Raw genomic sequence first — 15,071 nt, forward strand, 5'->3', positions numbered from 1 at the left:
CGAAAAGGCCAACCCCCGCTTTGCGGGGAAAAATGGCCTCTAAACGGTGGGTTTTTTTTTTATTGTCCCCCGTCGCACCACAGAGCGAAAGGGGGACTATGGTTTTCCCCTCTGTCCGTGTGTGCGTGCATCCGTGCGTGCATGCGAACGTGCGTGCGTGCGTGCATGCGTAAGCGAAGGACCTAATTCTAATTTGGTGTGTGGGTGCAACCCACGTTAAAATCCAAGATGGCCGCCGCCATGTATGTCTGACGCCATGTATGTCTGAACCTTGTGAGCGGAATATCTTGAAAAATAAGCGAAGTACCAACTTCTAATCTGGTGTGTGGGTGTATCTAGGCATAAGGTAGAACTCTATTGAAAATTGGGTCACCACGTCAAAATCCAAGATGGCCACCGCCATGTATGTCTGAACCTTGAGTGGAATATCTTGGAAAATAAGCGAAGTACCAACTTCTAATCTGGTGTGTGGGTGTATCCAGGCATAAGGAAGAACGCTATTGAAAACTGGGTCGCCACGTCAAAATCCAAGATGGCCGCTACCATATATATGTCTGAACCTTGTGAGCAAAATATCTTGAAAAATAAACGAACTACTAACTTCTAATCTGGTGTGTGTGTGTATCTACGCATAAGGGAGAACGCTATTGAAAATTGGGTCGCCACGTCAAAATCCAAGATGGCCGCCTTGCGTCTTCCACTTTGTCAACTCACATCACTTCAACGACGGGGGACCTAGGCGTAACGCTTGTTGGATTTATTATGAAGGCGATTTGTATTCTACAGCGTACAAGTATATAATTCAATTTAAACTAGAAAGCATCTGAAAATGCAAAGCTCGTCCATGTCCGCTTTGTACTCGGACTTCTTCTTCTTCCGTATGCTAAACATGACGAAACCGCTCAGAAAAATACAAAAAAATTGACGATTTTAGGCGATTTCGACCTTTCGACCTTCGGTGGTGGAGGTAACCGGGCAATACACTGTCTATACAGTAAATCATTTGTAGCTTATTAAACCATTAACCTCATTGTCATCTTCCTCGATGAGGCTGAACCACAAGGTCTGTTGCTCTTACATTGTAGACAGGTTGTTGGCCCCTCTGTTTTTTTTTTTAACCACTTGACCTCTGGTCTATGTTTGGTTTCTCAGCCCCACCTCTTTTGTCCCTGTCCTTTCAGGTCTATGGAACTGCCTTCCTGTGGCTGTTCATTCCCAGTCTCCCTCCAGGGATTCTAGCATGCCACTATCTTTTGTCATCCCCCATCCTTACCCACAATTATTTTTACCCGCATTAACCATGCCTAATCCAACCCTCCTTTTTCAGATTACTGTTTCTTCCCCTGTCCTCTCTTCTCTTTTCCTTTTCGCTCATAACCTTATTGTGTCCAACTGGAGTCCCACTGCTCCATTGTCAGTTTGTTGCTTTTTTACCCTGTCACATTGCTTCTCAATGAGCCTCAATCTTGTATCAGCAAATAAAATACTTCACCATCTTATGTAACTGATGGTCACTTGTGTGACGCCCAGGTTATGGAGAATAAACAATTATTGATGCATTCTGTTATTTTCTTGTACATTTTGATGCATGTCCTCCTGTGGTTTGCTAATTCATGATGCTTACTTCAACCCTTACTTCTGCAGGCCTTGCAGTGGGACTCGATCCCGAGGGATACGGTAATCCTGATTTCTGCTGGCTATCTATCCAAGACACTCTGATCTGGAGTTTTGCTGGGCCCATCGGCTGTGCTGTTTTGGTAAGATGGCCTTCCATTATGCGTAGCTTGAGTGAAGAATCATATTGGTTTTTCCATGTCAATACATCACCTATTGATGAGTTTCCAGATAGTTTTAACTGAATTATCCTTAAATTAAAGTTTTTCCTCCTTAACTGAAAAGTAAGCACAGTTCACTATTTATTGTTTGGACTTCTGCACCAGGTCAATAACCTTCACGTGCTCTTTGTATCCACTATTTAATGAGATAGCCATATTATTTACAAAGCACTAGGGTGTATCAAGACATGTTTTTGTCATCTAGATGAGTCGCCGCTTCATCACAGCATACCTCACTGAAAGTGGCAGGATTTTGCAATTTGTTCAGGATGACGGTGATAAATCGCCTACTTTGCACAAAAGACACTGTAGGATCTTCAACATCCACCAACTAATACCAGGAGACAGGATGCCCAGTTTGGTGTTCACCAGCCAATGTCGAAGCTATTCAATCCACCGACCTCGCAGATTTTTTCTGACAATGTCCGAGCTGTATCTCAAAGCCAGCTCGGACTGTCAGAATGATTTTTTTTTAGCAATAATGGGAATAAAAAGTATTTGGGGTTGACATTTTTATGACCTTGACCTAATTTTAAGGTCATGACATAATTTAAGGTAATGACCTAATTATAGACGATTTGATATTTTTCACCAAAACTCGACTAACTTTTGTCTGATCGGAAAGAAATAGCCCTCTATAGATAGCTTAGGGTATGGCACATCTATGCTAAATTTACATCATACCCCTCCGAGTTAAAAGCTAAGGTCAAATAGCAATCTGAAGAAAAAAAAATGCGTTTTTTTTGCCAATGTGGAATCGTAAAAACTGCTTGGCTTTCCAAGATGTCCTCGCATCATAATAGTGTAGCTGCACTGACGTTGTACACCTGATATTTGATTAGTGGCCTTCACCTACTTTTTCAGATAGTGACCTAATTAACAAAAAAACACCCTTTTATCTTAACTTTAATAATCTTCCTCAGATTTTCATGATGTTGAGTTTGTTGGATAGATTGTAGATGAATAGAAGCAGTTTTACTGCTTTTCTGCCCGTCAGGTGTTTGTGAGAAAAACACATGCACACATGGAAACATGCATGAATGCACACATTTCTGCTCCTCACAATGTCACTTCACACTGGTGATTTCTGTGTGCTGTAGACAAACCTGGTGCTTATCGGACTTTCCACAAGACAGTCTTGTGCAGCGTCACGGCGAGGCATGAAAACCTTTGTTGCTGTGTAAGTTACCATGCCAATAAATATATAAAAAGCAAATTGTAAAGTTAATCCAAGTTATTCAGTGCATTCAGTGCAGTTAATCCAAGTTATTCATCCATAGCTTTGTTGAAATGTGGTGTAAACATGAATGGTGCACCCGCATGTTTGTGTGCGTGAAATTAAAGAACGGAGATACGTGTGGCCTTCTTCCTACTGCTGCTGCTGACCGTAACGTGGCTCACGGGTCTTTTGGCGGTCAACAACCACGTCCTGCTGCTTCACTACCTCTTTGTCATATGTGCTGCACTGCTGGTAAAGATAGCTTGGGCTTTATTTTCATAGTTATTTTTCATTACATATTATATTCTATTATATTACGATTCTCATTATATGATCATTATTATTAGCCCGTATGCTGCACCCCCACACAGTGGGAAACAGGGTTTTGCAAGTGTGTGTGTGTGTGTGTGTGTGTGTGTGTGTGTGTGTGTGTGTGTGTGTGTGTGTGTGTGTGTGTGTGTGTGTGTGTGTTTGTGTGTTTGTGTTAAATGTTTGTGTTAAAACCGTTATAAATGACAGTTTGAACATTCGAAGTGCAGTTTGATAGAAAGTTGGTGGTGTGGTCATGTTGGTTGGTCGATTGATGTATTTAAGGGTAAGATGTGAATGATTTAATGATATTATCATATGATCGAGTGTGTAAGGAAAGTTATAAATATATGATAAAACATTAAATCCTATTGCGAGTAAAGTTGGAATAAGTGATGTTGCATCGATGGGTTGACTGACTGCCTGGACGCAACTGAGGTTGTGGATCTACTGATGTACCATCTATTGATGTGGATCCATGATCGAGGTTGTGGATCCGCCGTTTGGAGATGTCCTGGGCTGAAAGGATCGAAACCCGAGGAAGAAGGTGCCCAGCTGATGATCCATGCAGTCGGGAAACTAGTCAGTTGCTTACGGGTTAACGTTCTTGCTTTAGGTGGAGAAACTATGTTTGAGGTTTACAATTTAAATAAAGTTGAATATGGGATGTTGTGAAATTAACATCACTTACAACAATCCTTTAAATTATTTAAGTTTAGGAACAACCGATACTGTACAATTAATTAAGTGTGTGTGTGTGTGTGTGTGTGTGTGTGTGTGTGTGTGTGTGTGTGTGTGTGTGTGTGTGTGTGTGTGTGCACTCATGTCCGTCTGTGTCCGCATGTGTCCAGGCCATACCTTTTTACCATATGAGGCTGTGTCACCAAATTTTAAACTCTTATTATAAAAATATGGAGAAAATAATTAAAATTTGGGTCAAAATGTGAAAGGGCAAAGTCATAGTGACTATAAATAGTATTTCTTAGCCCCGCAGCAATGCGTCAAGCACGAGACGCCCCATTTTTTTCATTACTTCTGTGTTTCTTTATTTATTTACCATTGAGCTTCAGTGTGTCTGTTCAAGCCACAACTTTTTTTTACCATTTGAACTTTTATAATCAAATCTTCAACAAACCTTTATTATGAGAATTATGGAGATGATGATGTCCACTCCTGCATCATCAGATGCATATGGCTGCCGAAGCAGTTCCCTAGGCTAGTGGGTATGATCCTGGATGGGTCGTCACTCCGACGCAGGATACTCAAATGGCTCATTCATCACAGTAAACTGGTACTCATTTCACGGATCTCGGAAGGATGACACGCTGAGTCAATCAACGTGGTGTTAATTCAACGACCGACCAGGATTTGAACTCAGGACCCTAGAATCCCAAGCCAGCACCCTAACCGTTAAGGCAACACCAGGTTTAGAATATGGTGTACACAAATGAATAAATTAGATTAATAAACAGGATTAAATAATTAAATTGATATATGTGGGAAAATTCCATTATTTTGATACAAAAATAATTACATGTAATTTTCCCACCGATATCAATTCAATTATTTAATCCTGTTCATTAATCTAATTGCTTCACTACGCCCCCAATGGTGTTTATAATAGAGGGCATGGATTTGTCCCCCCATTGGAGGAAGACCCTCTCGTGTTCAGGCCGTTGGTGCTCCTGTGGTTGGCAGCAAGTGCCCCGGAAGCATTGACGGAAAGAGAGTGGCAATTCTATGTGTGGGAAAATTGCATGCTCGGTCAGGGTCACCCAGATAGTTCAGATAGCAGAGCACTGGTACGGTTCACCAGAGGACCGGGGTTTGATTCCTGGTCAGCGCGTGTAATTTTCCCACATATATCATTTCAACAAATGAATAAAATGTACAATTTTTTTAACTGTCGTTTTCGTCACGTTTAGTTTGAGTACAAAGCGGACATGGAGGAGCTTTGCAATATGAGATGCTTTCTAGTTATTATTATTATTATCGTAATCGTTTCAACAAAATAGCCAAAAGTACAAGGGGAAAACTCCAAAAGGAAAATATTAATGCTGAAAAGAGGCCATATGTTGTTTCAAGACCATTAGTGATCATCATGAAGAATGATCACAGGTATGTTCTGCAAAGTATATACTGTATAGTATTTTGGGCAATAAGCAAAGAGTGTTTTCAGATCTTTTGAGATGTACCTCTGGGTAGATTCACAAACAGTAGTCCAATCAGTCACTGCCAAACCCCACCATTCCATGAGGCTCATGATGTGGTTTGTGAGCCCCAAGCATGACCAACAGATTGGTTGTATCTCAGGATGCTGGGGATTAATCAGTAGAATAGGTTCCACTCCTGGAAGCAATCATCTCCGAGCTGATCCAATGTCTGTGGATGTAACTGATGCTATTGTGGTTCAATCTGTCTCATGTCTCACAAATGTTCAGTACGATTCAGATGTTGTTGGGGGAGTTGGCTAAATAATCCTTATGGAATGTGCTTTTGTCAAGGTACTGCTGAACAATCCCAGCTCTTTGAGGTTGAGCACTGCTTCAAAGAACCCCACATACCTGACATGTCTCTGTAATTTACTCAAAGAGCCACACATACCTGCCATGTGCCATCTTGCTCTCTCGCATACAAAGTTCCTGTTTTTTGTTTTGTTTTGTTTTTTAGTATACCAGATCGAGGCTCATGAAAGAGCTAACATTAATCACACAAAAAGTCAAACCGACCCACAAAACACAAAATAAGGGGAGCGGTAGACAAGATGTGGAGAGAGGGGGAAGGACGGACACAAACACAACATTTGAGAGCAAAGACATCGAGAGAACTGTGGGAGGGAGAGGGCTTGGGGGGAGGTGGGAGAGGTATAAAACATATGGACACTGCAAGGACTTCCAGGAAAGAAGTCGGAATTTCAAAAAAGTGTATCTGGGGTGAAAATTAGCGGGGGTAGAAAAGATCAAGGTTTTGGATGGGGGAAGATAAGAGATGGTGGGGAACAGCTGTTTTAAAGACCTGCAGGGAGGAGTGGGATTGAAGGGAGTGGGGGAGTTTGTTCCAGAGGTGGGAGAAAAGGGGAATGAAAGAGTGAAGGTGAGCAGAGAACCTTGATTTTGGCAGTTTAACCATAAGAGGGTTGCAGGCAGATCTTGTGCGACCTGTAGGAATATTTGGGGGACAGAGCACAGAGAGAGCTGGGGGAGCAAGGCTGGAGAGGAGTCGGTAGAAGACAGAAAGACCACCAACCTGCCTGCGGTGAGTGAGTGAAAAGCCTTCGGAGTTAGCTTCATCACAGGAGATTCCAGTGATTCTGAAAGCTTTGGTTTCAACATCGTGAAGCCGGGCTAGGTGTGAGGCAGGAGCACCGGCCCAGAGGGGGGAACAGTATTCCATTGAGCTGCGGATGAAAGCCTTGTATGTGGTGAGGAGCTCAGGTGTGCCAAGGAAGGACTTCGCACGACGGAGGATGCCCAGACAGCGACTGGCTTTGGAGGCCAGCTTGGAAATGTGGTTTTCCCAAGAAATATCATGGCAGATAGTGAGACCCAAAAGCTTGGGCGACAGAACTTATTGGAGAGGATTGTTGAGAAAGTGGATGGGAGGGTTTTCCAGTCGGTCTTTTCGGAGAGACGTAGTGAGAGTGTGAGATTTGTCAGGATTGAAAGACATGTTCCACTTGTTTGACCAGTCTGTAATTTTGTCCAGTTCTGCAGAGAGTGAGGAGGCTGCAGACTGCTGATCTGAGGGATGAGGAATGGAGCGGCAGAGAGTGGAGTCATCAGCAAAGAGATAGCGAGGATTTTCCAGAGAGTCGGAGAGATCATTGATGAATACCAGAAATAGCACAGGGCCCAGAACACTACCTTGGGGAACTCCAGCCAGAACAGGAAGGGGAGATGAGAGAAATCCATTCAGGGCCACACGTTGACGACGACCAGAAAGGAAGTCCGCAAGCCATGCGAGGAGATTCCCATGGATACCATAGGAGGCGAGTTTGGTGAGCAGAGCTGGGTGCCAGACCGTATCGAAGGCATGTGATATGTCAAGGGAGACAGCTCTGATTTCCTGTTTGGCATTGAGAACCTCCATCCATTGTTGAGACAGCAGAAGCAACATGTCCAGAGTAGAATGACCTGGTCTGAATCCAAATTGATGATCGGAGATCAAGCCATTGGAGAAGAGGAAGGATTTGAGATCCGAAGCAATGATGGATTCCATGACTTTGCTGATAATTGGCAGCAGGCTGATTGGTCTGCAGTTGCAAGGATCTGTTTTGCACATTTTTTGTGTAAAGCGGTAATGTTTGCTGATTTCCAAGATGCTGGCAGATGACCTTGAGCAAAAGAGAGGGTGAAAAGAACAGAGACAGGGTGAGATAGAGCGGCAGAGCAGGATTTTAGGACCCGTGGGCTGATGCCGTCTGGTCCAGTTGCAGGATCAGAGTCGAGGTTTGACAAAAACTTCTCCACCTTGTCAGGAGAGAAGGACACAGAGTCCAGGAGCAGTTGGGTTCGACTGGGAAAGGTGGGAACAGAGAGAGATGGGTTTGGGACACAAGATTTTGAGGCAAACACAGAGTTGAGGCAATCCGCTTTGTCACGTGCGGTGTCAACTGTGTAGCCATTTGAGGTAAGGTAGGGGATGGAAGGAGAACAAACACCAGAAACAGAAACACCAGAAGGGTAAGAGAACTGAAGACGAGATGGGATAAATCTGTGCATGAGAGAGAGAGCAGTTTGCTTTGGAAGAATTCCCAGGAAGAATTAATGTCAGAGGCAGTAGAGATGGGAGACCAGTCCAGATGATTGATGGCTGCTTGAAGACCGTGCCAGTCGGCCTGAGTGAAATGCCAGACTTGTCAACGCTGAGGAGGCTCTCTGAGAATGGCCAGAGAGATGTCCACTTTAACAAGCACATGATCAGAAGAACCGATTGGAGCAGAAGAGCAGCAGACATTTGCAGGGAAGTTTGTCATAACCAAGTCTAGAAGAGAAGATACTCCATTGACTGAGATCCGGGTCGGGAAATTGACAGATTGTGTCAGTCCCAATGAGTCGCAGAAGTCCTTTGCTGAGGTGCCATGGCTGGTGAGAGAGGTACCCACACCCAGCCAACTGGCCTGGTGACAATTGAAATCACCACATATGAGGAAGAGAGAGTTTGGATGAGTTGATAGAAATTGGTCCATGTTGTCAGACAGCGAAATGTAAATGGAGTCATCACTGTTTGGAGGATGGTACAGAACACATATGAACAAAAGGTGGGAGTGGAGAGGAAGCCGTAGCCATAGGTACTCCTGGGGGTGGGGTGGAGAGAGGGCAGTGCAAGGAGAGTGAGGAAGAGAGTTTTTGATAAAGATAGCAACCCCACCACCAGGACGAGGCTCAGGTCTATCATACTGGAGGAGGGAGTTACCAGGAAGAGATATTAAGGAATCAGAGACATCTTGAAGGAGGAAAGTTTCTGTTAAGCAGATCAAGTCTGGATTGTCAGAAGCAACCTGAATGGAGAGATCAATCAGGTTTGAGCGAAGGCCCCGGATGTTTGAGGTCCATACCGTTAATGAGGTGAGAGGAGGAGCATGGGGTGTAGGACAGGGGAGGGGAGGGGTAGGGTCAGATGAAGGATGAGAGGGGGAGGTAGGGAGAGCAGTTGATAGTGTGTCAGAGATTACAGAAGAGTTACAAGAAAGGGAAGGATGAGGAGGACGAAAGGTTTGAAGGTGATGGGATGAGGCACAGTGAGGGGTTGTTTGAGGCGGGGCAGAGGAAAGTAGAAGGTTGGGGGAGGTGGAGGTATGAGATAGAAGGGAGACGAAGTGGGGAGGAGGCAGCTTTGTGGGGAGGGGGGAGAATTGGAGGGGGATGGTAGGGGGGGGGAGATTTGAAGGGCAGGGGTTGGGGGCGAGTTTTGAAGGGGAGGGGGGAGTTTAGGAGGGGAGGGGCAAGGGGCGAGATTAGGAGGGGAGGGGCAAGGGGGGAATTTGGGAGGGGAGGGGCAAGGGGTGAGATTTGGAGGGGAGGGGCAAGGGGGGAGTTTAGGAGGGGAGGGGCTAGGGGGGAGATTAGGAGGGGAGGGGCAAAGGGGGAATTTGGGAGGGGAGGGGCTAGGGGTAGTTAATGGGGGGAGGGGCAAGGGGGGAGTTTAGGAGGTGAGGGGGAATGGGGGAGATTTGGAGGGGAGGGGCAAGGGGGGAGTTTAGAAAGTGGATGATTAATGAAAGACGAACATTTATAACAAATTGGGTTTATTGTGATTTTCAAGTTCGCGATCCGTTTAAGAACGATGGAAGAGGGGTGGAATGAATGAGAATTTAGATTTTAGAGCATGTAGTAAGAAATAATTATTAGAGATTGAATATTTTTTTGAAGTGGAATGAGTTGAAGAGGAAATTGAAAGGAGCCTTTTAAATAGGAAGAAAAACAGCGTGTTGTGATATACCACTGAATAAAACATTCCAGGGGAAAGTTTAAACATATTTAAACAGAACCGTGAAGAACAATCTAATATTCACAAAAATACCAATGGGGAGAGGGCCTAGAGGGACAACCATGAGTCACTTGAACAGGGCAAAAGGTGGAAGGCAAGGAGATAATGGGGGCGGGGCGAGATAGCGCACCTGGACAGAAGCACACGATGAGACAAAAGCACACACGATGAGAAGCACACGATGAGACACGTGGAGAAAGGGAAATAAATGTTGTTGTTGTTTTTTTGTTTTTTTTGGGGGGGGGGGAGTTAAAACGTTAGACAAAGAGTAGATGTTCGGGGAAGTTCGGGGGAGAAGGGAAAAATCTAAGAACCAAACAAAAACAGCAAAGGAAGAAACTTAAGTGAACAAACTTCGACGTGACGGGGACGCCTGAAGCTACAAGGCCGCACACGCCGGGCGAACAGTAACGATTAATTTATGAAAAATTAACACGGAGAATCTTCCGAGGGACACACTAAAGGTTCACATGCCGAAGGATAAATACAGTTTCGACAAAATACAATTGTGTACAATGACAACTTCGAAAACGTGGAGAACGTGTACAGCTTCGAAAATCCGTGACGTCGCCCACAAGATCTCACGAGATCTCAAGGCAATTTTTCGTTAAATTCTGTTCCGTTAAACTGTTCCGTTAAATGTCATCCTTTAAGGCAATTTTTTTAAATTATATTTTTAAATTGCGCATTGATTTAATTTTTGACGATGCAAAAGTGTTCCACGCTGAAGAACACTGACTGATTCAGCACCTCGGTGACGTGAGATGCACTTTTTTCACATATTGAAATTTTCGTATGGCCCTGAACATTCGTTTAGTATATTATTATTATTATTATCCCAACAGTAAAACATCCCAACAACAGTTTTCCAACAGTAAAAACATTGCCTCAAACAGGAAACCATGATTGTCATGGGGCCCGCAAGGCTAACCCCCGCTCTAGCGGGGAAAAATGGCCTTAAAAAAACGATCATTCATTCATTCATTCATCCCCACGCTTTTTGGAAAAAAAAATGAGGGGATATAGTAATCAGCTCCGTATGTCCGTTCGTCACGCGATGTCCTCCTTAACAGTTGTGCAGAAATTCACTAAACTTGGTCGTTATGATCACGACATGGCACGAAAGTGCAAGAACAGTATCTTTTTTGGCCCAGATTTCTGTGGTGGGGTCAAAAGGTGAAATGCCAAAAAAATGCAATTATGGGCACATTTGTAAACATTTTTAAATGAAACTTTGTATATGCAATCAACATATTGGGTGATGCATTAAATATTTAACGATTTTATTTGGATTTGACCGATGATTCATGCCCCAGGGGTGGTGACTTGGGGTCACATGGGGCCAAAATGGCGGGGAAAACTCAAAATTTGATATTGGGTTAATCCTGGTGGAACTTTTTTCCATCTTCAAACTTTGCTTTTGGTGGGAAGTGAGGATTTGCGATGGTGCCCCCATCGACTTCGCTCTAGTTATTATTATTAACATTTTTATTACGACCACCATTACACTGAAATTATAACATGTTCTACCTTGTTATACTGTGAAAGTACAAAAGTGTTGTGTTTTAATCTTGCACCCTCCATCTTCATTCTCTCCATTCCCACAGGGGATTTGCATGTTCATTGCATTCTGCCTTCTTGAGCGGGAAGTACGTGAGGCATGGCACACCTGTTGCCATAGGAAAAAGCGACAGATGGAGGATACTGGTGTCACCACCAAAACCTCTCTCCTTTCGGTAAGGCAACAAGTAGGGATGTTTGATCATTCTCACCTCTGCTGCTTCTCTGTTGAGTTGCATGACAACTTCTTCCTGACTTGGATATTCCAACCACCGTGGGGATCAAGGATGAGCTGAAGTTTCAAGCATTAACCCATCGTCAGAGCAAGACAGTTCTTTCTCCGATGAAGGGTGAATGACAAAAATGTCAATTTCTCTTTGCTTCCCTCGGTGGTTAGTATACCTTTACTGTTGATTTTTACCCCACGTGTGGAGCTGAAAGTGTGGTTAAGCGATTGGTTCACTCTGTCTACGGCACTCTGTGATCAAGGAACTACTTAATTTGAATTGAATTTTATATTTTGAACACTGTAGAACACGAATCAGAATATGAGCGGAACACAAACTTACAGTTTAGCAATGCTTTGGCTCTGAATTATGGCAAATTGTATGGAATCACATCCCTATCGCACATGTGCACAGGTGAATAAGGTAATATTTTTAGTCTGTCTGCCTGTCTGGCAGTCGAAAAAAAAAATTGAAGATCATTACAAACAGGAAACTTTCTGTTTTTAGGGATGTCATAAATGACACAAAGGACAGGCATGCAGAACTAATGTAACATGTTAAATAAGGTGGTGTAAAGACGATGCGTCAATTTTTTTTTCTCCTTCCTTGAATTATTTTATGAGGTGAACCTGAAAGTCATCCTGTAAGTCTAATATTACACTGACATATTCATACTGACTCATAAATGGATATGATATGTCCTGGTGCATCCTGATTGGTCCACCATTACCAATTAGCATGTGCAATCCACAATTGTGTATCAGATTTTGGTCAGAACCAATGTATCAGATTTTTCTTTTCAAAATATTTGGTTTGAGATTGGAAACTGCAGATATAGTAGAGATTATATCGGGTTTCTTTCTTCAGCCATGATACAATTAAATCAAACTAGTGATTGTGTATGCCATGGAACTTTATTTCATAAGCGAGCAAATGACACCCGTCGCTTGGCTGGCGGGAATACTAAGAGAAAGGGGTGGGGGGAGAGAAGCGGAGAGAGAGAGGAAGGGATGGGGAGCAAGGAGGGGTGGGGAGTGAGTAGGGGTTGGGAGTGAGGAAGGGGGTTGGCTTCTTCTTTGCATTTCTTATTGGTGATAGAGTTGGTGTTGATGTTGTTGATGCTGTAGGTTCATCAGCTCGAGCCGTTTCAACCTTCTGGATGAAGCTAAAGAGTCTTCTGCATTGCTTTCTTCTTTTTTTCAGCAAGAATTGCTTTGTAGACACTGAAAATATTTTCCAATTCTCTCTTGAACTCGTAGTTTGCTTGTCCTGTTGCTTTAAGTCCTCATTCTAATCCTCCTGTTATGTAAATTGCTCTTTCAATTCGGTGTTTAATTGAATTTATTTTGTCTTCCTAACTCCGGGGATTTCCCCACTCCATTTTCCCCGGCCATGGTTGCCATGCCCACTGTTCGCTCTGTGAGAGCCTTCACGACCATTCCGCAGCTTAATAATTTTCATTGCACTTAATGAAGTAACACTTTGGGCACCTTCCTTAATCTTTTCTTCACTCAATATAATTGTCTGAACAGCAGAAAAAGTTAAGTTTCATGTTTTGTCAATTTCACATTTTCTTGTTTAAATATGGAAAAGGAGGGATCACAGACTTGCTTAACCCTAGATGACGCTCAACAAATTTCATCTTGATCGGATGTAGTTTTGTACTTGTCGAATTATGACGTCATAATGGAGGCACCTATGACATAATCATTAAAAAAAACCAAAAAAAAAAACACCTTTAGAGGCCATTTTTTCCCCGCAAGCGGGGGTTGGCCTTTTCGGGGACCGTGGTTGTTGTTGTTTTTCGGTCGCCTTTTTGAAGCAATGTTTTACGGCCGGATGCCCTTCCTGCCGCCAACCCTTTTTGTCGCCTTTTACGACAAGCAGGGAATTACCAGTGAACTAGTACTCAATTAGCCGACCTCGGAAGGATGACAGGCTGAGTCAACCCCCCTGGCGTTAATTCAGCGATCGACCGGGATTCGAACCCAGGATCCTAGGATCCTAAGCTGGCACCCTAGCCGCTAGCCCAACATCAACACCTAGCCCAACACCACATAATCATTAACATATGCTATTCCACATGGAGAGTTCTTTACATGAGTCATGTCTCAATTTTTCTATGCAGCGCTTTCGGAGATATAGAGGTGCAAAGGTTTACGTTTTTCCAAGATGGCGCCCGTACCACGTGACCTATGACATCATCATTTTTTTTTCTCCACAAATTTATGCTGAGATGATGCTCAACAAATTTCATCTTGATCGGATGAAGTTTTGTACTTGTTGAATTATGACGTCATAATGGAGGCACCTATGACATCATCATTAACATATGTTATTCCACATGGAGAGTTCTTTACAATGAGCCATGTCTCAGTTTTTTTTCTATGCAGCGCTTTAGGAGATATCGAGGTGCAAAGTTATTGTTATTGTTACTTGCAAAGGTAAAGTTATTGGAGCATGGAATGAAGGTATTGGAAAGGGTGTTGGAGAGGAGGATAAGGAAGAAAGTGAAGATCGACGAAATGCAGTTTGGATTTATGCCAGGAAGAGGAACGACAGACGCGCTTTTCATTGTGAGGCAGTTGCAGGAGAAGTACATGGATAAGAGGAAGAAGTTGTTTCTTGGGTTTGTTGATCTGGAGAAAGCATTCGATCGGGTTCCACGCAAAGTATTGACATGGGCATTGAGGAAGTTAGGAGTGGAGGAATGGTTGATCAGAGTAGTGATGGCAATGTACAAAAGAGCGCGCACAGCTGTAAGGACGAAGGACCGGAACAGTGGTGAGTTTGAGGTGAAGGTGGGAGTGCATCAGGGGTCGGTACTAAGTCCACTACTATTTGTAGCTGTGATGGAGGTGCTGGCTCAGAACGTAAAGGAGGGTTTACCGTGGGAGTTGTTGTATGCAGATGATCTGGTGTTGATTGCGGAAAGTATGGATGGACTGAAGGAAAAGATGAACACGTGGAAGGAATGTATGGAGACAAAAGGTTTGAAGGTGAATATCGGAAAGACGAAGGTGATGGCAAGTGGTAAAGCATGTGGTGAGGTGGAAAGAACTGGGAAGTGGCCCTGTGCTGTGTGTAGGAAGGGTGTCGGAGTGAACTCCATTCAGTGTACAATGTGCGCTGAGTGGGTTCATCAAAAATGTAGTGGTCTGAGAGGGTCATTAACCAGTGTGGCAGCTACATTCAAATGTAAGGTGTGCACAGAGGGAGCTGCAGATGGAGGAAATGTTGAGTTGGATCTTGGAGACGGTGTGAAGCTGGAAGGTGTGAAAACATTTTGCTACCTCGGAGACATGCTGAATGGAGAAGGTGGATCAGACTCGGCAACGGTTGCTCGAGTGAGATGTGCATGGAAGAAGTTTCGGGAATTGAGTGGCGTGCTGATGATGAGGGGAGTGTCGTTGAAGCTGAAGGGAAAGGTGT

General features: G+C 43.7%; 1 protein-coding gene across 12 annotated transcripts in view; it reads left to right on the top strand.

Moving 5' to 3' along the window:
• LOC137439601 (cadherin EGF LAG seven-pass G-type receptor 2) overlaps positions 1–15,071 on the top strand; it is a 460,955-nt gene that overhangs the window by 433,706 nt on the left and 12,178 nt on the right. For all 12 annotated transcript variants that reach the window (XR_010986965.2, XM_068135567.2, XM_068135551.2 and 9 more), the window contains exons 26-29: positions 1,645–1,757; positions 2,936–3,015; positions 3,180–3,306; positions 11,460–11,588. Coding sequence is in view for 11 of the 12 variants with exons in the window: in XM_068135567.2 (XP_067991668.2) it covers positions 1,645–1,757; positions 2,936–3,015; positions 3,180–3,306; positions 11,460–11,588 (449 nt within the window). In the remaining variant the exon portion in view is untranslated. The remainder of the gene's footprint in view (positions 1–1,644; positions 1,758–2,935; positions 3,016–3,179; positions 3,307–11,459; positions 11,589–15,071) is intronic.

Source organism: Myxine glutinosa, chromosome 1 (assembly GCF_964187855.1).
Source record: "Myxine glutinosa chromosome 1, kmMyxGlut1.1, whole genome shotgun sequence".
In the NCBI taxonomy this organism is placed as follows: Eukaryota; Metazoa; Chordata; class Myxini; order Myxiniformes; family Myxinidae; genus Myxine; species Myxine glutinosa.